General features: G+C 33.7%; 1 protein-coding gene across 3 annotated transcripts; it reads right to left on the bottom strand.

Annotated features, from left to right (window-relative positions):
- Nucleotides 1–66: 66 nt before the first annotated feature.
- Nucleotides 67–21,422, bottom strand: LOC126867628 (uncharacterized). 3 transcript variants are annotated; one of them, XM_050622325.1, is made up of 28 exons: nt 20,231–21,422; nt 17,490–17,948; nt 16,777–17,130; nt 16,285–16,456; nt 15,841–16,119; nt 14,387–15,454; nt 13,208–13,357; nt 12,699–13,091; nt 11,667–12,500; nt 10,904–10,995; nt 10,528–10,676; nt 9,982–10,092; nt 8,893–9,237; nt 8,155–8,369; nt 7,818–7,930; nt 7,508–7,652; nt 7,253–7,353; nt 6,987–7,162; nt 6,572–6,858; nt 6,233–6,440; nt 5,925–6,108; nt 4,256–4,468; nt 3,677–3,802; nt 2,716–2,877; nt 2,192–2,341; nt 1,751–1,982; nt 819–998; nt 67–423 (listed from the first exon to the last, which is right to left on the bottom strand). In XM_050622325.1, the coding sequence occupies exons 1-28, from the start codon at nt 20,243–20,245 to the stop codon at nt 287–289; spliced, it is 7,050 nt and encodes a 2,349-aa protein (XP_050478282.1). In that variant the 5' UTR covers nt 20,246–21,422; the 3' UTR covers nt 67–286. The 3 variants fall into 3 exon arrangements, with proteins under 3 accessions (XP_050478282.1, XP_050478280.1, XP_050478283.1); XM_050622323.1 differs by lacking the exon at nt 20,231–21,422 and adding an exon at nt 20,059–20,224; XM_050622326.1 differs by lacking the exons at nt 11,667–12,500; nt 12,699–13,091; nt 13,208–13,357; nt 20,231–21,422 and adding an exon at nt 20,059–20,224.
- Between the last annotated feature and the right edge of the window lie 1,622 nt (nt 21,423–23,044).

Below are 23,044 nucleotides of genomic sequence, written 5' to 3'. Positions count from 1 at the left end.
TTCTTATCTTATAAATGTTTGTTGAAAATTAATATTAAATAATGAAGAATTAATATATTACACAAATTGTACAAATAATTATGGAAGTTCTTTATTGTTATTAAAATCAAACTACTTAAATAACTAATAATGTTTAACGTAATAATAATTATCCTGTATAATAACTTATATCCACAATGTTAATAAGTATACGATTTAAATATCGCAGACATTTTGTTCAGGTATTTTACGGAACAATTTTTGTCAATAAAATCATGACACAATTTTAGAGATTCCAAATTAGATTTTATCTTCCTGCAAGAGAATCTTTGATTTTTTGATCGATCCATTGACGATAATGAGAAACCCGAACATAAACACCAGGCTTATTGGCCCTTCCACAGTGTTGTCCCCAACTCGTAAGTCCATACAACGTGAAAGCTCCTACATCGAAAGAAAAAAACAAAAAGAAGAAAGATTAATAAATACTGACTATATAAAATATTGATTCTACTATAGTGATTGAATGGAAGAGGATAGTCTTTCTAATAAAAGATTCATTCCTTAAAAACAGAAGACTCGAATTAAAAATTGTAGAACTTTTAATATTCAATTAGCTTTGATTTAGCAGAATACATTTTTACTGATTTGTTGTTCATAAACTACACAATGACTTGACGATAAACATTCAACTAGACGTATTTACTATTAAAAATATTACTTTTAAAACATGCCTTACAAATGTGTGTAAAATACGAACTTTTTAAATAGTCGTTTCGTTCTATATCGGATACAACATGGAAAAGTTTCATTAATTTGTCAAACTTTCGTAACATTACCGTTGTGTAAGCACACCAATGGTCCACCAGAGTCTCCGTCACAGGTGTCAATACCCTCATCGAGGTATCCGGCACAAACCATTCCATCGCTGATTGCACCCTCGCCATAAACGTGTCCGGCACGACACACGGACTGATCTAATAACGGTATCCAGCCGTATCTCAGATCTTTGGAATGAGCTATACAACAAGCGAGCAACATATTACAGTCTCGAAGGAAATCCTCGAGTTCGTAGAAAATTATTTTAAACTCAATTTGAAGCTGATTATCCATTGAAGCGAGAAAGAATAATTTCGTATCAATAGTTAAAAGATTCACGCTAAAATTTTCTCTGAATTTAGTTTGATATTATTCCGTACCTCTGGAATTTAATTTAATAGCACCTTGATGATTCTATTTTAATCGTTAACCTAATAGTTGATCCATATATTATTAACAATTCTAATATTTTATACCATTTATGATACATAAATGTACATCATAGCAGTTTTAATATACGTATACTTTTTAAATAATTTTTATTTTCAAACACATAATATAATATAATATAATATAAACGTATTCTTTCTATATTTTTTTTAAATTACATGTTACTGAGCATTTCAATATTGAAATTAATTGATTGTCATCTTACTGATATATATTATGGTTTATCATTTAGAAAAAAGGTTTATAATAATCTTGTAAAATGCTAAAAAATGGATTATCATAAAAAATTAACTTATCACTTGTGAAAGATAAATTATTTCGTCAACTGATTTATTATTATAATATCATGAATCTAACAATTTATTCATTTTTTATTTATATTTTATTTCGTATTTATATTACTTGAACCCAATGCAATTAAAATTTATTTATTTTTGATGGCAAATCTAATTAAGGAACCATCCACTTAACAGGCTAATGATATCTTTAACGCGCCACTTACTTGATTTCCCAGTCTCGATGCTGCCAAATCCACTAATGCTGCAATTAAGACCTGCCGGATACTCGGTGTTCTCGGATGGCAGGCAAATTGGCATAACATTCTTGCCAAGAGGAATTCCTCGTTTCTTCAGCAACACGAGAGCGATATCGTTGTTCATTCGATGCCCTTTACGGAACTCTTCGTGAACATAATAATCTTCGATATCGGCGTCGATTTCAGTTCCTTCCGTAATCTTTACGTATTCACATAATCATTACAAAACGTATTTATAATATATTCCAACGTGATTTAAACGTATATCTTAACACGGATAAAATTCTTTCATAATGTTAACGCTGTTAATTTTATACTTGAAAATTACTAGATACGAAAGTATCTATGTAATTTTTCTAATAAATAATTTTTACCTAGGCAGCACTCGGAATGAAAGGTTTTAATTACCTCTGTATTATAATCACCAGCACGGACGAAATAGGTCCCTTTATTGTACCCTTCCAAGCAATGTGCAGCGGTGAGCACATGCAACGGAGAAACAATTACCGCTCCACACCAATGATTCGATCTACTATGTCCTCGTACACGTATACTGGCCTACGAATATTGTCAAAAAAAAATGTTAAAAAGTTACAATAACAGTATTCCACTGTGTATAAAAAGATTTATTTTTATATCTCTAGTTAATTCTATAAATTCAGACTTTCGTAATTGATATTCGAAAAACAGTAAAAAGAAAAGAAATTTTAAGGGAAGTGCAATTGATTACTACAAATTTGTGATACGTAGATTCTATTTAGAATTAATCTATTTTCATAATTTAATAATGTAAAATTATTCAGAATTATCCAAATTTCAATCGATTCAAATTTAAAATCGAATATTTTATCAAAATGCGAGTTAATTAACATTTGTTAGTTTAACGTTAGTAAAACGTAGCTTCTTTCGACTAAGGAAAAAGTCCAATGTACCTGCCAAGGATAGGATCCTTTCGGTGCAATATTACCTCGCACCACCTTTTCGAATATAAGATCCTCATCCTCATTGAAGTCTTTAAATCGCCTACCGCAATTGGTCGGAAGTATATCATTGATGTCCTTCTCTGGCAAACGCGACACAGTCTCCCAGTGCAACTGCAATTATTTATTCGGTGATTGCATTCGTGGATTAAGCGGACAAAGGAGATGATCAAGGTCAAGGATTCAAGTAAACAAGCCTCGTAATCGTTGCGTAAGCTCATCATTTATTGAACTAAGATTAAGCGCGCTATCGATCGTTTACAAATCTCTCGATAGTTTACTATTACAACATAGCATCGACTGAGCCATTGAGTGTCTTTTTTTAAACTTTAAAAATTATAATAAAATTACATCATAACATTAAAAACTGAAATATGTCAATTTAATTAATAATTAATTAAAATTACATTATACAAAAGTAAGTTTCATTATTGAACTAAGTATTAAGTAACTTTGAAATTTTACCTACTATAGGAGTAAATGTTTTTGAAATTATTTTTATACAATCCAAGTTTCCTTCTGATCGTACATAAAATTTGTTTTTTTTTTTAATTAAATCATGAATGTTAGTCTCTACGTTAAACAATAAAATTAAATTAATTTTCTAATCTTTAATTTAGCTATTGAACCTTGTCTACGCAAGAGTAAATGTTTCTGCAGCTACTTCTATAAAATCCAAGTCGCAAGTTTGATTGTACAAATTATTAATATAAATTTAATTTTACATATAAGTCTCTACGCCAAGAAATAAGACTAAATTACGAATTGATTCACTAATTTTTAATTTGTTCGCAGCACAGCCATCACTTTAACGTCTACAGCCAGTAAAGGATTTGATTAAATATACATCGAAGGAAATTACGATCTGACTTAGAATTTACGGCCTCTGTCGAGAGAGAATGTTTCAATTTACCTTGGAATCGTTAACGTCTCCAGGTGTACAAATCACACCTGCGTCCTCGTCGTGATTGCAATTATGTTGACCCCAGTGATTGTGCTCGCATCGATACAGCTGGGTCTCGTTTCCGTAACAGAAAACCTTAATCCGAAAAATGTTACACTTAAATAAAATTAAACATGAACGAGAAAGTGTAAATTGCGAATTTTTACAATTTACAAACTAACGACACCTTGTACTAACATGGGGCAAATTAGTAACAACGAAGAAATATTCCTCTCTTTTAAATTGTACAATTATGTAAGTAGCAATAAGAATGTAAAAATTTTAAAACGATAGAAAGAAAATATAAATATATATACACTGAGATGAATGAAATTATTCTTGGAAAATATTATTCGATATGAAGTAGTATAAATATAAAAAAGACTTAACAAAGAAGCTACGCGTTATTAGTACAAAACAAAGGACTGCGTATCACCTAAATTAATTGATAATTGATAGAAATAAATGCCTAGAATTTATTTGATATATATTAGAATATGGCGATAATTAAAAAGCTTCCAACACTGTCCTTCGTTTGACAAAACTTACTTCATCCAGCCAAATTGGTCCTTCTCCTGGACCGAAGTAGCCGTCTTTCTTTGAAGTTGCAGGTCCACCGTATCCCAAGGATCTACAAATCACCGTTGCAGTTGCAATTGAGAAATCGTCGTCACAAACGGTACCCCATATACCATGATGACGAACTTCGACCCTTCCTTCTAGTGGCGAACTTCCATTCGCTAAACGAACCTCGAATGGTGCCTAAAATGAACATTTACGCAGAAGTTTTTAAAAGTTACTATTAATACGATCGTATAAAAACATTATTAGCATCCGTATATACAACATCAATATTTTCTTTCGTCTTATTTAATAGAATCTCAAATCTGGTAGAATCTTAATTCGCTGTCGTGTTGAAATATTGTAAAAACCATCTAAATTAAAACTCCTAATGCTCTAAATTTAATACTCGAAAGAACATCATAACATAACATTTTCAAAAACGTATAGATAATTAATAAAACCCTAAGTGAAAAAGAATCTTAACTCGTTACCTTATTCAAAGCGAATAAAACTCGTCTAAATTAAAACTCCCACCTAGTATCCCAACCTTTACACTTACAAACCATCATGATACAACATATTTTGCGAAAACATACACGCAATCCATATTTCTCGCCAATATTACCCTGAAAATTGATTTGTCGTACCAAATGATTCATACTATCAAACTCATTTTTCAATCACCTGCCAATTCCACGTAAAGAGTCACAGAATAATTCCACCAACGTTGCAAGAAGCAGAAAAGCTTCCACTTTAAAATGCTTTTTGTTTCAAGTCGACACGACTTTCCATTCCTGAGATATCGCCGTTCAAAGCCAGGCGTAATTTTTGCCGCTTTATGCTTCTGTCTCGCTCGCACAGTCGGACCTCTCGCTCGCACGCTTCACTGACCTGACCCACGAATGGGCCATGTGCGCTGGTCAGTGACAGGCGTCTAGCCCACTTTTTTTGCTACTGCCGGCCGGGCGTACGCATTGCCACGAAAAAAGGTAGGTCACACCGTCTCCAAGGATTTTAAATCCCATTCATATCATATGTTTTGTACGATATACTTTAAAACGTTATATCTCCGGAACGAATTAAAGTATCGATTTGAAACAAAATGGATTTTCAAGAGTATATCTTCCTCTATCTGCTGAGCATGATAAGTTTTTGGTTTTTTATCTTTTTATAAAGGTTTTTCTATAACCAGAGTTAATCTTATATCGAGAAGTTATATCTCCGGAACGAATTAAGATATCGATTTGAAATAAAATGAGTCTTCTAGAATACATTTTTCTATATCGGAGAATGATAAGCTATATTCTTTTTTTTCTTTTTATTTTTGCAAAAGTTTTTTATGATCGCAGATAATATTATATCGCAAATAGGTTTACCGGTATTTGTTAACGCGTAAAGTTTCTGTGCTGATTAAGAAAATTGCTACGGGCAATAAGACCTTTACAAGCTGTATTAACAATAAAATTATCGATGAATGAAGCGTACAATTTGTACGAAAGAAGACAAGATGAATGAAGTACGAAAAAAGAAATAACGCGAAGAAAATAGATATCTTTGTATAAATGTTTATAAAAGACGTAAATAGTAACTTCCAATAAACGTCCAAATTTTTTAATATCAAAATTTACGTTTACAAATTGCTAATTCTACTCACGTTGCAATGTTCAGCACTCTCATCCGAACCATCCGGACAGTCGACAACCTCGTCGCATATAAACGCCGTTGGAATACACGCCGGACTTTTGTCGCACTTCCAGTGACCCTCCTGACAAGTATTAACTGCAGTCTTACAAACGATACCTACTGCTTCTTCTGGTTGGCAATCATGCACACCCCAGCTATAAAATGAATCAGAATTTTTATTTAAAAATTCAAACAATTGGATTTTTTACTTAATCGAATTTGCTAGAGTTTCTATGTGATGTATATAGGATATTTTACGATGATTTAAATTAAAATTACCCATCAAAATCGCATTCACGTAAAGAAGTCTCGTTGCCTCGACATTTCAATTGATCTACCATGAATCTGGTGGCTGGATTCATATTTCCAAAGAATCCCCCTGGCGTAACTTCCAGGGCACCAAGACCAAAACCAAGCTCTTTGCAAATTACCTCGGCATCGATCATTCCAAACCCATCGTCGCACACTTGTCCCCAAACACCCAAAACTGCAAAAATTGTTTACGTATAGTTAAGGGTTGATTTTAAAATAGATAAATTTTTTAGAAAATATTATTTTTTGTCATTTTTATACTTGATCATCTTCAGCGTAAAATTCAATGCACAATGATTTACTTACTTTTAACTTCAACTCTGCCTTCGTAATCATTTTCCGAACCAGCCAGCCGAATCTGATAATCTAAATTTTCTACGGTACAAATGCTTTCATCGCTACGATCATTGCAGTCATTTTTTCCATTGCACACTTGTGTTTTATTTATACACTTGCGGTTCTCACACACGAACATTCCATTGCAATCGATGCTTCTATCCTTCATTTCATAGTAATCGTGTTCTTTGTTAGGTTGCAAGGATCCTGTCATTCCCACGTTGCTGTCACTTAACAGACAAATATTTCCTGCTGCCCTGGAAGTAAAATACATCTTTAAAATATTAAAAATTGCACACTATATGTATATATTGTGCAATTTTTAAAGTTCAATTGTTCCTACTATGGCAAATTTGGACTTAGCGATTAGTAACCTTGTACTTACTTATGTGCAAAGGATCGGCAAGTAAAATCAGCCTCTTTGCATCTGAGGGCGCACGTCTTCAACGGTGTGTTCAACCACTTTTGGACGTCGTACCCTTCTAATTTGTGCTCGGAATACTTTTGAAAAAAGTCCATGTGTGAAACGCAATCTCTTTCGTCTGCTCCATTTGTGCAATCCTTGAAATATATCCAGAGGTCAGTATATATTGCTAATTCATACCGCTGTTACTTAATTTCGATTCTATTTTAGTATGGTATATTATGTACTTCTTCTCCATCGCAAACCCATGGTGAAGGAATACACTCTTCTGGCATACATTCGAAATGCTTAGGCTTGCATCGACCCGTTGTAAGTGATCTCTGAGAACCTGCAATTAAACAATTAAACGTAGATGTTAAAAATAAGACGTACAAGAAAACCTGACATAAAGAATTATTAAGCATAATATTAGCAACGAAAATTAGAAATTAATATAACGAAAAATTAGTAGTGTCATGCGAATTTTATTATACAAAGCATACCTGTATTTCCACAGGGTGGAATATCACAATGCTCTTGTTCTCCCCGTGATCCCGTGTAACACCATGGCCTACTTTCTCTGTTTGGATTTGGATTTCTACAGTAATTGTGGCTTTTCAATTTTTCTCGTACATCTTGATTAAGAACCTAAGACACATAATTTATTGTAACTCTCACGTACATTGTAATCATAAAAGAATATATATGATTAAGTATCTAAAACAATCTCTTCTCATTTCTCAGATTTAGATGAAGAAGAGTAGAAAAATATAAAATATCGTGGGAATAGATGTAACGAATATAAAAACTAACATGAATTGCGAGTGAGTGAGCAACTCTCGGATCACTCCATGACAAGCAATCCTTCCCTGACGCTGACATATTCGCATTTCCAGCATACTGATTTCCTTTTCCATAAATGCAACCTAAAAACAATGAATAAAAGCTAAATACGATTGACAGAGAAAAATAATTAACGAACAGAAATAAATATTAATTTATAATAATTCGTAATAATAATAATTTTATTTTAATTAAGAAAGTTCTCTCACTGTTACAAGCATAAAATTTCCGTGTACATCTTCGGCTAAATAGTTAATTGAGAATCAAGAGGCCAGTTAATGTATTAATTAAAAAGTAAAGTTCGTACCAATGTCGTCGTAGGGCCTCTCGCAAATGTAAGAGTGACCTTTAGCAGAGGAAGCACAGTCCTCGGCATCCCAAAAGAAGTAATCAGCAAGGCAAGTCGAGTCTGGCCTCTCGTGACATGGAAATTTGCGCTTCATTACGATACAAAGAGGGCGAATACCCGTGAACGGAGGATGTTTCTTATCCTCCATCCAACCAGGCCACCATTTCGTAAACCTAGTTACAATCAATTGGTATAAGATGTCAATAACCGTGGGTACAATGTTCGTATTTGTGAAATAGTTGAATTCCTCGTTTCAAAATTAAATAAATATCGCAATATCTGCAACATGTACACGTTCTAATATTTTTAACTTATAATCTTAAAAAATATCCATTTAATTTTGATTTCAATTTTACGAATGATAAGACGATGGATCGACTTGATAACGCAAGCTATACAGTATACTTATACGTTTGAAAAGAATTGCAAACCATTGGCAAAAATTACATGTAGGCAAAAATTCAAATTTTTAAAGAAGATACCAAATGTATATGAAGAAAGTTTTGAAGATTTTGAAATTTCAGGCGAGAAGGCTTGATAAGGATTCAGAATTCGAAAAATTGCGAACTCTTACAAGAATTTATAAACTGTATCATAATTCGATGTAAGCGACGTTCTCGAACTTAGTCATTTGATGAAAAATATCGACCCTTACTGAATGAAATGTAATTTTAAAAATCAAGATAAATAATGTACCTAAATTTCGCGCGAGAAGAGTCTTCCCAAAGCCACAGGGTACGATTCAAAGTAGTCAAACCAACGCCGGAAGTCATTATCGACGTGACTTCCGGTCGCGTTTGCAAGACCCATTCAGAAATGAAATTGTTCTCCGCTTGGCTGGTAATATCGATGAGTCGTGACTGTCTCTGCGTGCAATAATCGAATGCTTCCTGGTGGTTTAAACCACTCTCCGGTTCAGCTAAGTGATAACATTGTCCTTCGTATGGTATCTCATCCTTACGACAGTGAGAGATGCGATTTAGTACACATCTCACACCAATCGCGTCCCTCTCCACGCGACATTTTTGCTCATGAGTAAATCTGGAAGTCGAAGAATAAAATTTTTGTGTTATTGGTTCAGAAAATGTATATTTAATAATAAATGTTCAGTACATCGATAAGATCATAGAGAAAAGCAAGTTGCAAATATCTTGGATCAATTTGATTGATTTAAAATTATATAAATTCCTTTAGACATATTGATTATATGTAAAGTTGTTCCTCGTTTATTATAATACCCAAAATTAAGAAATTTTTTAAAATAATGCTAGTAATGATTGTTTGATTTTGTTGAGTTACCCTGATAATATGATTGGAATATTACAATACGCTGTTAAGGCGGATATGAAAAATTAATTTTATCTTCAAGAACCAAATTCAAAAATGTTCCCAATATTGATACTGGAATAAGTAAACATATTGCATTCGCAATTATGTAATATTTAAAAATCATCCATAATTACTATTATTTTCGCATTAAATCTAAACAGAGAATTTTTAATGCAATAAAACGTCATAAAATCGGAACAAGTACTGTACACATAAGAACTACAAGCAATAAATCTGTCTTCTAAATCAATATTTTTTGTCGAAATTCACAACTCAGCAATGAAATTTCTCAATTCCAGATTACATTTTCAAAAATATTTTCTCGAAATTTCTAAGAACGTATCGTTCGTAATATGCTTCAACGATTTACGCAATATTTGTTTGGAATATCAGCGACGTCAGAAATTTCTTATCTGAAAAAGATAGTAAAGAATCGTCATGGGCATGGCGCCTTACTTGCACGATTGAAATTTGCCCTCGTTGCCTTGACACGAGACAGAATTTGCGGCGATCCAAGTTGGCACTCCGTTTCGGGTATTTCTCCCTTGCCAAGCCATCTCGGCGCCTCTGTAAAGAACAATGGAATTTTTATCACTTCGTGTTCACGCATTCATGTATTCCATGTTGTTGCAGAATTTCATATGAGCAACATACATTTTAACAAATTATTCTTATATGGTACATCGTTATACTATATGTGATATATTGAAGAATTTTTGAAAACGGAAAATGTAAACGTAAATCGAAGATATACATACGCAATATAAATGAGAGTGATAAGGAACGCGAAATAAAATCAGAATTCTTATAGAATTCTTATAAGTGCAGAAGTAATTTTCACTGTCGTGCAACTTAAATTAGTATAAAGAGGAAAATACAAAATAAATAAAATTTTTATAGAATTATATCGTAGGAATATTTTTCAGTACCTTAGAATTTAAGTAAATATAAAATGAAAATGGGAAATAAATTTTATCAATTCGAATGTATATTATAAAATACCTGTAATATCCAAGTTGTTTGCATACAACATGTGCTTCCTTCAAAGTCCAGCTGTTTCTCGCATCGCAAACGATTCCCCAACCAGGATTCGTACCTTGAACTTCAACATATCCATCGTAAGGTCCAGAACCCCCTCTAAGTCGAATCACCTGAGAATACGCAAATTATATTACTAAGAATAAGATACATTCACAGGCTGAAAGACATTCGTAGAATTTGAAGAAGATATTTTCACTTAACCATACAGTAACAAAACGCATAATAGAAGCAAAGAAGATCTTGTTTTATACGTTGAAAATTAATTATATGCTGTATCTCAAGAATGAAATATTTATATAATAACGATTGTAATGTTGATAAAAATACTAAATCATACCTGACCGGAAATTGGTGTTGGCAAAGTAGTCTTTTTGGAGTGATCTATCGGTTCTACTGGTGGAATGTAGTACGATGGGAATGGTGGCTCTTCTGTAAAATAATATTTCCACTTTAAGTATTGCATTATGATTTATAAAACTGTGGGACAACTATACCTTATCATTTTTATACATAGTCAAAAATTCCTGTATTTAAATTAATTAATAGTATTATTTAAGATATCCCGTAAGTATAACGCGATATGTGTCAATTCTTTCTCTTACTTTCTTCTTTTTTTGCCTCAGTGTATTAATTGAGAATAAAATTACCGAAACCAAAAAACTAAATAATCAACTTAAACTATCATATGCACTAAAATGTTATTAAAATTTCAAATTGATTCAAGCGCAATGTCAAAAGATCATTCCGAAAGCAACTCATGCCAAAAGCCAATCAACTATGTAAGAAACTCAATTGTATAAAATGTGAATCAAAAACTTACCTATATCTTGCTGAATTTCTAGTTGAAACGACTGTAATCTTCTTTAAAGACATGAATCAATAGACTGCGGGCTTTTATACAATTTCATTTTTTTACAAATAGAACTAGTGAAACGAAACCTACACATCGATTTGTTTCGTCTACTAGAAATTATGACGAATACCTCGCTTTGGATATTTTATACATTTTTGTATGTTACATGCATCTCTGAGTTTTTACGCTGTTAAATTCGTCATAAATGCATAAAAATCCGCGACCTATAAATCAACATTAAACTTACTTTCTTCAAACGGAGCGGCCTCGATATTAAAAAGGTCTAGATCCGAATTCTTCTTATTAATTTTCATAACAGCGGTAGACTCGGTAGCAGCCTGAGTTTTATTCTCATAAACCAATACCGGCTTCCAAACTTTCTTATCATCCAACAAGTCCACGTCAGGTTCGTAATCAGGCTCAATGATATCTGGATAATCGTTGCTCGGAGGATTTTCATTCTCTATCCACACAGTAGGCAGGTTCGAATCAGTCGTCGTAATTATTTTATCTTCAGTTGTATCGGTACTCTTCTTTTTCTTCTGCGGTGAAATTGACGCGTACGTCTCTGGAATTTGTTGAGTCGTACTACTGACAGTGGAAGGCAAATCACTGGATCGATCACTGGATTCTTCGTACGGTGGTTCGAGATTACTCGATGGAACGAGTGGATATTGGCCAGTGACGTTTGATATGAAATTTGGAGAAGTCAGTTGATTTCTGATTGTAAAATTTGGATTAAAATCGTGGTCTGTTGGTTCGATGAGCGGTGGTTGAAGTTCGAAGGATGGAGCAGGTGGTTGAAGTTCGAAGGATGGAGCAGGTGGTTGAAGTTCGAAGGATGGAGCAGGTGGTTGAAGTTCAAAGGATGGAGCAGGTGGATGTTGCCAACCAATGGAAGACGTTTTGTTCGTCTGAACAGGTTCATATGGCGGTTGCAAATAGATAGATGGTACTGGTGGATAATAATTATCGCTTCGTGAGAAATTTACTAAAAGAGGAAAGAGCAAGGACCAGTTGAGAGTTGGATATGGTGGCTGAAGATTCGTTGACGGCACGAACACGTGGTTGTAATTAGTACCTGTTAAATAGAGACCATTTGTTACCATGTTTCAGGTTTTTTGACGTTTCTGTATCGCGTTATCTTTACAGCAAGAGTGCAACGTGAGAATTAAAAATAATAATCTACGAATTCTAATTGAATTTCAACAATAAAGAGAAATCACGTTGTTGATTTATATTGTCATGAAAAGATTAACGAATTAAAAATAAATATTACCAGATCCTGATAAATCTCCAGAACTTGTAAAATTCGTGTAACTCGTCAATTTTGGACGTCGAGGATTATTCCCGTAAGAATATGTATTTTGAGTTTGTGACTCGCCATTGGATTCAGGTGGACGATTAACTGAAGTAATAGGTGGTGGCTGAAGAACTGCAGGTGGTATGTGATCAAAATTCGTCATTTGAGAGTTAACGTAGAGATTCTCATCGTTTTTGCTGAATTCATTCGGCCCACGAAGATCATTAGGCCTGTAAGTTTTCGTTTTCGAATGGCCTTGATTCACTTCGATTTCCTTCGTGATAAAATGGCCTCTTGTGCCATTTATATTCACGTATATGCCATTTGGATAAGCAAGTTTCGTTGAATTGAACGAAACAGTTTTTACTCCTACAATAAAAATTGATAAAATTATACAGAGGGAAGGTCCGTTTTGTTACGAACTGTTCAAATGTCAAATGCTATTGGAACTTCAAAGGGTTAAAGTACATTAAATTGTACCCTACCTGGCCCATGTTGCCCTTTACCATGCAGAAAAATATTCATTTTCGACGCCCATGCATCTAACTTTGAATCTGCTTGCTTATCAGCTGTGCTCTGATAAATATCTGTTCTAGATCCCCAATCACGAACCTTGCCATCCTCGGTAGTAGGACCTGAAAGAAAAGATATTCTTAAAATTGTTTATTATTTTATGTTACTTACCCAGTAAACAGTAACAACTTCAAAACACCCAGCAAGGCAATATATTGACAAATACGTATGTTGTTTGTTTCCCCTCTTTCCGACATCTTCATTCAATCACGTGATTTGTTATAAAAAAAAAGTATAAATAAAGTTTAAATAATTATATTACTTTGTTATAGTTTGTTAAAATATTTACCTGCTTTATGACAATCGTAAAATCGATCAACGTCTTGATTCGCCCGAAATAAAGATTATAGTAATGAGTTATAGTATTATAATTTTACTTACGACTTATCGCAAGAGAATTCCTTTAGATGCGTTTTTAATCTACGTGTAATACCGTCCCAGTGTTTTTACCTAAACTTTTTAGTCGTAAGATTTTTTTATTTTAGTGGATGACGTAAATCAGGATGATTCAATGATGAATAAGAATTAAATGTTCATACTCATAATGCAACAAAACATGCTACGAGAATAATAACCCTCATGCATCAGGCCCTGTGTGGATTTTTATTTCACTTAAACATGCTTCATTCGAAAGCTCCAGAAAGCAAAATATTCGAGCAAAAAAGCGAATAAACGAATGATCGTTAAGTAATAAACATAACAATGCCGAACAAATATTGAAACAATTAATAGAAAATAAATAAAATGTCTCATATATGTACGCAGTATCTATATGCGTGTAACTTTTGTATACATTTTTTAATTCATTTTAAAATTCAATATAATCACGATAATCGTGTCTAGAGTGCGAATGTTTATGGATTTATGGGAAATTTCAAAGTGTACAAATGTACAGAACGATAATATACAAAGATATATAAAATATCCACAATATACCTAGTGGGTGACAAATTTCAAAAAATGTCGTATAACGTACGATATATATTCATAAAAATTTTCTATAGTAAGCATACAAATACTTTTACGAGCCACTGTGTCAGTCAATCAACCCACGTCACACAAAGTTTAAAGAAAAAAGAATTAAAAATCACCTTGATCCCAGCGTCGATTCTGATTCTGATTCGGCATCTGTCCTGGACCGTATTGACTCCAACTGCTAAGATTAAACCTATTTCCTATTGGCACTGGTTGCCAGCTTGTCCTATTCTCCACAGTTTGTACATTGAATCTCGAATTGTCATCCACTGACGATTGAGAGTTACCATCAGCGTAAACATTTGGGATGACCGTTTGATCAGATCCCGACTGAGGGAATTCAGGACCACTTCTCCCATACTCCTGCCTGTTAGGTGTAAACTCTTGGCCTTGATTCACATTAACATGCCCTCTGTTAGGAGAATAATCGAATCTTCCATCGGAAGTCTTATGATCCTCAGTCTGATCAAAAGGAGGCTGTTGCGTCTGTTGACCAGATTCTTCTCCATGCCATGGAAAACTAGGAACAACCTCTGGTATACCTTTGTTATTATGATGATAATGATGATGCTCGTGTTGATATCCATGATTAGAATGCCAGCTTCCAGTCTCACTTTCTTGGTCTCCGGGTCTTTGAGGAAACGAGTGACCGTTTGGAGGCGCAGGCTGTTGCGATTCAGTGTTTTTATTGGGATCGTAAATTGGTCCGTGCGGATAGTGATGGTGATGATGATAATGGTGATGAGGCCTATTATTATAATCGTTCTGATCAATCGGTCCGTGATTGTGATGGTGCCATTGGAAATGTGGATAGCCTGAACTTGATGTATGACCCCATTGACTATGACCTTTGTACCGATGGTGTTCATTAGAAGATCCATAATGTGTGTTGGTATTAGTAGGAGGTTGACCTTGAGAATAGGTTGGCATGGCAGTCGTCCAAGCACCTGGTTTCCAGCTTGGTATCCACGTCGGTCTTAAAGAATCCCAATCTGTTCCTGAAGGAGTTATTGTTACTGGATGATTGGGATAACCGTGTGAGTAACCTGGTCTGTAATGACCCTGTGATGTGTGGTTGTGATGGTTAGTATACTGCCAAGTACTGGAGTCTGTGGAACCGTGGGACGACCAGGGTTTGAAGGTGGTTTGTGAACCGACTGAGTGTTGCGTTTGCGATGGTTTATCTGCGTTAAAATAAATTGTATGTTTATTGTACTTTATAGGAGAGTATTGCTTACTATTAAAAAGGGGTTTGAAATAGTTTTCAATTAATGAACTAAGTAGTATAATTTTATTAAATAAAATAACGATAGGTAAAACAACAAATAATAATTATAGATAAAATTAAATAGTATAACTTTTAGAGTCAATGCTAACAAATATCTCGAATTTGACAATTTTCGAAATATGCCACTCTTCTAATAAACAGACCAATCCCTTGAGATTACTAGGATGTCATTATATTAATATTGGTATAATTGATATAGTGGTATAATATTAGTATAATACCAATATGATAATGGAATAATATTAAAGTACTTATAATATGGTTTATAATAATATAGTATACCTTTGCTGCAACCAGGTACATTGTACGGCCAATCGCAGACAGAAATTACAGGATTGAAGGCTGTACCGGGTCCACAATCCATGATAAACGTTCCACCTTTCACACATTGAAGAAATTTGTTACATGTATCTGGGTGGGGCAGCAATCCTGTATAATCAACAGGACAAGAGATTTTCCTCGGCTGTTCAGTTGTATGGGATTGCAGTCTTCCGTTTCCATAGTTTTCGTAATCGGGAGGAACCATTGGTGTCGTAACCTCTTCTTTAGATTTTAGCGCATCTATTTGCCAAAGGGTTATTGATATTCTTGAATTAATTCTTAATATTGATTCATTGTCTATGTTATTAAGTTAATACACACGAGAAATGTCGTTTCTCTGAAGTTCCAAACTTTTATATTTAAATTTTTAGTCTAATATATTTTTATAACTGTATATTTTATTACCTTCGCAGCCCCTTACGTTGTGCGGCCAATCACAGACACTCGCGGAAGGATTGAACACAGTACCAAGACCACAATCCATGATATACGTAGCCCCGTTTACACATTGTAAGAATTTTGTGCAATCCGAGGCATGTGCTATCAAACCTGTTATATATGGTGGACATCGTGGTTCCTGTAATTAAAATTTAGTATGACTTTCTAATTATTTAGAAATTATATTCTGAAAGTAGGCGTTTCAATCTTTAATTAATTACTCCTAAATAATTTAAATAAAAATTTAATCGAGTTCTATTATCACTGACGGATATAATAGACTAAATCTTCTCTCCTAAAACAAACATTATAATTAATATTTTGTAATTTTTAAAGTGACTGAAATAAGTCTTACCTAATTAATTTTATACTAATACTTTTTTCAAATTAATTTGAATAATTCAGCAATAGTATTTACCAACTAAACAAATTATTTATTTAGAGGTATTAATCACTGACCTGTGGTCTTCCGTGCCCGCTGTAACCCTGATGACTACCAGACAGCAATGGTTCGCGACTTCCTGAAGAATCCAAATGCTCATTCGATGGAAAATCAGCCACTTCTCCGCCATAACACTTGACTTTGTGCGGAAAATCGCATTCCAATGTGTCTGGATTGAAAAGAGTACCAGGGGCACATGGTTGAACAAAAGCTCTACCCTTCCAACAGTTTACGAAGAATTTACAATCAGGAGGATACACGAATTGCCCAGTGGAATCGAGTTCCGGACATTGGACACCCCGTTTAGCGTCGTATCGAGCCACTGTGGATTTTTGAATCGTTGAAATAAGAATTTTTTCTTTCCGGGGTTTCTGGAAAATTATACAAAGTTTACGATTATACTCTTAAAGAATATATTCTTCTTTAGATTTTTCTTTCTGTAAAGAATTTAATGTTTTATTGAATATATTTTTTATTCGATCGAATGTAATTCGTAGTAAATAAGAGCAAAGACAGAAAATAAAAGATAGATTATAAAAGTTGTAGAAAGAGTTTTCCGAAACTTGAAATCCTTTCTTAATATTAAAAATTTAGAATTTAAGCAATTGACTCCAAAGGAAGAAGATAATGTTTCAATATCATTAAGGGAAGAGAAGATTCTCTAAAGACTAGAGTATTTTTGCATTGTTTAAAGTTTAGAATTTAAATAAGAAAAAAGTGAATATATTACTGTGCTATCAGCAGGTACTCCTTCGTAAAAATCCTGGTCATCCTTTATTGTCATCTGGAAATCATTTCCTTTCGAGGCTTTCTGTTTCTCCCCTTTGTCTTTTCCTTTTTCCAAATCATCAGAATCCGGAAAAAGTTTTTTATTTTCCTGTTGCTCGAACTGACCGTACTCCAAGGAAGAACCAGCATGTTGATCGAAATTTGTCGTACTTTGAGAATCATCCGCGACCTCTGTCCTTTGCTCGATATCACTTCCCTGATTTCTTCTCCAAGGACTCCACGTTTTTGCTTCAGCATCTATCACATACGGTTCCCTGGAAGCAGGATTTTCTGGATCTTTCTGCCATTTTGGAGAACGCGATAAATCTTCGTTAGAATCGACTTTGCCAGGCGTATACCAAGGAAGCACTGACTCTCTTCGTTTCGGCGGTTTTGTCGTTATTTCTCTGCGATCGTAGATCTATTTGTAAATGAAAAATGAAGGAAAACGTGTGAAATAAATTATGAAATATCGCATTAACACTGCTGCGGTCCTTCGATGTTTATGTTGTAATTTAGCACTTGTTTTGACATGGGAAATTTCATTCTTTTAACATGGGAGAAGCACGTAATAAACGTAGAATGTATTGCCATAAGAAAGGAGATATACGCAGATAGTAATATGCCTGAAATTGTAAAATCGAGAAAATATTGATGAGTAATAATCCTTAGACCAAATATTAATCTCATTTAATCTGATCAGCTTGAATCCTTTATTTTCCTAAATTAATTATTACATGTATAATATATTAATAAGCATTTGATTTGACATTAAGACTATTATTAAAAAATGTATATATTGTTATCAAAATATTTTGTAAACAATGATAGATTTATGTCAGATAATAATAAAGTACTTTAGGAAATTACACATCAAATACGCCACATTATACAATTTACAAACTTGATGAATTTCGAATTAACGTCACTTAATCAATTTCCAGCTCTGTAACAACTGTTCACAACAAGAGACAATACTATGTGAAATCAGATATTATTACACGATTATTATATTTCACTTTGCTTTTAACTTTTTATTAAAAAAATATAATCACAGGGACGAATAAAATGAATCATCATTGAGATTCACTACCAGAAACATCTTATGTTATATTTTTCTGTTTGAATCGTTACAGACTACATTCTTTACTTTTATCGTCCACCTTATCAGCGCTTATCTCGTCAATACACATTAATAAGCTACTTCTTTTCTACGACGATCATCAGTGCGAACGAAAAACAGGAACTGCGTAGAAGTATACGTAAAACAACACATTGTCGTGATTTAGATCTCTTTCGAGAATTAAATTTTAATCTACACTACATGTATCTTAATTTAATTGTTTAATTGTAAAATAATCATTTTGTGAACATCAGATTTTATTCTTTGTAATATTTTCGCTCGGTACTAGACAGAACTGTCATATTTGTCAATTCTTGACTTCAATCAAATACAACAAATTCACAGGAAAACACCCAACTATTAAAACATCAGAAATTGCTCGTAACTATTTTCAAAATTTCAAATTCATTCGTTGCAATATTTTTGCTCGCCAACAGAATACTTGATAAACTTTTTTACTAATTTTTTACTACTTACAAATTATTTTAAATACTTTCTTAAAATGGACAAGAAGGAGAAACCGAAAGAAACCTCTCCAAAACGAGTCAGAAAAAAATTATTCAACTGTAGCAGAAAAAAATGTAGGAAGAAGACAGGAATAAAAAATCTTTTCTTAAATCATGCGCAATATTTGTACATTACCGTTCATAATTATTCGAACGATTTCAAAAATTAATGGGCACTGTTTAAATAATTGATGTTTAGGATGTTGGTTAATTTTTAACCAATGATACGATCAAAATAGAATCTAACAATTTTACTTTACAGACTACGAAAGTTTATATAAATTCATATTTTTACAAAGGAAAATAACGAAATGAAGCCTAGACAGGTTTGTTTCGTCCATTGAATTTTGTAACAAATAACTGGATATTTTATATATTTTTGCATTTTTATATCGCGTTGTTGGGAAAATTCGTAGAGAAATTTAAAGACAATTTTAGGTACGATAACATAAGTAAGTAACTTTTTCCTTAGTTTTATCCTACGTACAAAATGATTTCGTGAGATCTTTTCCGTAAAACTTTTCGTTCTTTTTAGTAACATACCTATTGTACGTTTCTCCAGTACCCTTAAATTCCCCATAAATGAATAAATATACGCGGTCTAATAATTATATTATAATTATAACACACAATCACGTCACGTTACAACAAAACATGAATGCATTATTTATCATGCGTTGCATTGTATATAATAATAATATAAGAATAAAAAGAAAGTAATTTATAATTTAATAGACGTGTCGTTCGAATAATAACGAGCGGTACCGTACACGTGACCACGTCAGAGAAAATCGGCTCTTGGAACAGACGATGATCTTCCGGTGAGGTGTTAAAATCACGTGACCGTTCAAGTATCAATCCAATGGTAAAGAACAAGAGAAGAAGGGAGAAAGAGCACGTACCGCGTGTGTGACAACGACGACGAAACAGAGAACAGCTAGAGCAACGAGAAAACGACCGGTATACCGCGACATCATCCTCGACGCTTTGACGATACTGCTGGCATTACGGCAAGCTGACCCGGTTTTCCTTATGAAACTGTAGTTCGCGTTCACAATTGCGTCCCATACTTACCGAGAAGCTGCACATAGTCGGCGTTCTTCGGAGAAAACGAGCTGCGCCACGATGGACGGAAAGGGTTATCGGTCGCAGAGGTCGAGGGTCAATGCAGAAATCAGCCGCTGGGAAAAAGAATCTCAGGCTGACGCAAAGGAACGAGCAAGATGACGAATAATCGAAACGGTTCGAGCGAGACCGGCTGGCACAACTGGAGGAAAAGAGAAAAACTTCATCGCGTTGGGTTGAAGGAAGACGAACGAACGTGCTTTTATCAACATGCTAATAAAGCGAGTGCACACAGAACTGTTTGCCAATTGACTCCAGAGTGAACAAATTGGCCCTCGTTGACAACGATCAGACACGAGGGCTGATAAAGAGGCCGACTGTGCGGCTGCAAACACTACACCAGCGGAAATACGAAAGGAGAAAGAGACGGAGATGATGATTCACTTTTATTTTTTCAAGGGTTTGATGAAGGGTTTTTCAAGGGTAGATGAACGAATGATCGTTCGAGCGAATCGATCTTTTAAGCTTCTTCGGTGGAAATAGAGAGTCTGATGATGAAATAGCTAGGTCACTAATTGTCACGTCATAGATAACGATATATCGTAGAATACCTCGAATCCATTCAAATATGATTCGATACTTGGAACGTTTGAAAATCACGAACTGTAGGTCTTCGTTGATCTTTAAGATTTTGTTGAGTCTTGATTATTGTTCTCGGTGATTTTGAGAGATTTAGCTTCAAAGACTCGAAAGCTTAGTGGTTACATTTAATACTTTATACGAGTGTATACATGCCTTTTCGATATATCATATTTTATATAATATCGTAAATTTATTTTCGATATTATAGGTATATAATATAAATATTATAATACTATTAACAATATACAATTGAAACGTTTTAAGATTCATCAGAACTGTGAGGACTGAAAACTTGATATAACTTCAGATCCCCAGACTCGACATTAAAAACCGACAGGACTTGAAAAAGTTTCACGTATCAAATTATATACAAAATGATTCGCATTTCGTTTCCAGCGTTGAAAATCTTCGAATCTCGTCGAAATTGAGATTTAAACTCGCATCGCCAATGGATTGATGCCACTCCCAATATCTCGCTCAAAATCTTTTAAGTCGCCGTTTCCTCAGTCGAAACATTTCTAATTTTCTGCTCGACTGATTTTACGGCCTTGCTATTTCACCAGGAGGGGCTATACTTCTTTGGCGAACGAAGACCACAATCGACGAATCCGCGTGCTTGATGTGAACAGGTGCCGGCCGCAGGATCGAACACGTAAGTGGACATACAGCTTCCTAAGTTGCACACGCCTTTCCGACATACCAAATATTTCGTACAGTCTCCTGGATATGGTAGCACGTCGAATTCTTTCCCTTCCTGTGAATAAACAAGTACAATGATAGAAATTGTGGTTGGAGATAAAGCATTAAGAATATTCATAAGAAGAAATAGTACGGTAGAACTCCACTTATCTGAACTCTGTTTATCGAAACAAAATTTTAATTAATGTTCGATTACTTGATCCAATCGTGTTTTTTATTCGGAACAAATTTGTATAATTGCAAATATGTATAATTTCTCATCTTATGTACGTATATGCGGAAGGATTTCTTAAAATATTGAGAATCTTTTCGCCTGTTAAAACAAGAGATTGACTTAACTAAATTGCTACCGGTTGTATCCACTCGTTTGAACTTCTTTTTATATGTGAGTGTGTAAAGGAAGAGTAATAAGTAATGGAGGAAATAAACTTCAGTCAAATGAACAGTTCTTGCCTCAACGAGTTTACATAAATGGAATTCTGCAGTAATATTATCTTGATTATGTTCTGTTTCAGTACTGAAACTGAAAAACACGTCAAAATGACAAATTACATGTCTTTTTGGCAAACATTTAATTTACATTTTAAAAAATTATAAAAAATTATTGCTAGAATATTAGTAAAGATTATTATTTACAGATTGTATACATATACACAGGCGCTTTTAGAAAAATTAATATTGATATTATAATTAATATTATTCAGATAGGAATATACAGGGTGGTTGGTAACTGGTGGTACAAACGGAAAGGGGGTGATTCTACGCGAAAAAAAAGTCGAAAATACAGAATAAAAATTTTTTTTTAATTTTCTTTTTTTTCATTTTTCCATCGAGACAACGATCTACAGTGAGATCCGTTATAACGAGACGCGATAAAGTGCACGCGTACCGAGCGAAAATTCAAAGTCGATTTTCTCGAAAACAAAGCCTCGAACGAGAAATTTTTATTATTCTATATTTTCGACTTCTTTTTTCGCGTAGAATCACCCCCTTTCCGCTTGTACCACCAGTTACCAACCACCCTGTATACGTCACACTACTTTAATTGTAATTATTTATCTATAATACATATATTTATTGTAAGTATAATTGGTGAGAGAATTGTGAAATAGAACTCATCAAAAATCAATTATTTATAAATAATTCCTAGACATTCGTAAATACTAAGGTATTTTTATAAATTCGTTCACCATATGTAACAAGTGGAAAAATTCGGAACAAATGATTGTGACAGTTAAAAACATTTGAAAATTAAGACGTTAAGAATAATTCATGACATAAAAACATATGTAGATAAAATTATGTTGAAATGAGAAAAACCAGATACTAGGAAACAACTTTAGGTCTATGCTATCAGCATAACATAGACCTTACGTAATAAAAAATCTGTGATGTAAGAGGAAACTGATAAATATTACTCAATTATCAATACTATAGTATGGTATATAATAAAACAATTTTTAATAATAATTTTGTTTTTCC

Source organism: Bombus huntii, chromosome 7 (assembly GCF_024542735.1).
Source record: "Bombus huntii isolate Logan2020A chromosome 7, iyBomHunt1.1, whole genome shotgun sequence".
NCBI lineage: Eukaryota > Metazoa > Arthropoda > Insecta > Hymenoptera > Apidae > Bombus > Bombus huntii.
This window is presented reverse-complemented; position numbering and strand designations above follow the sequence as displayed.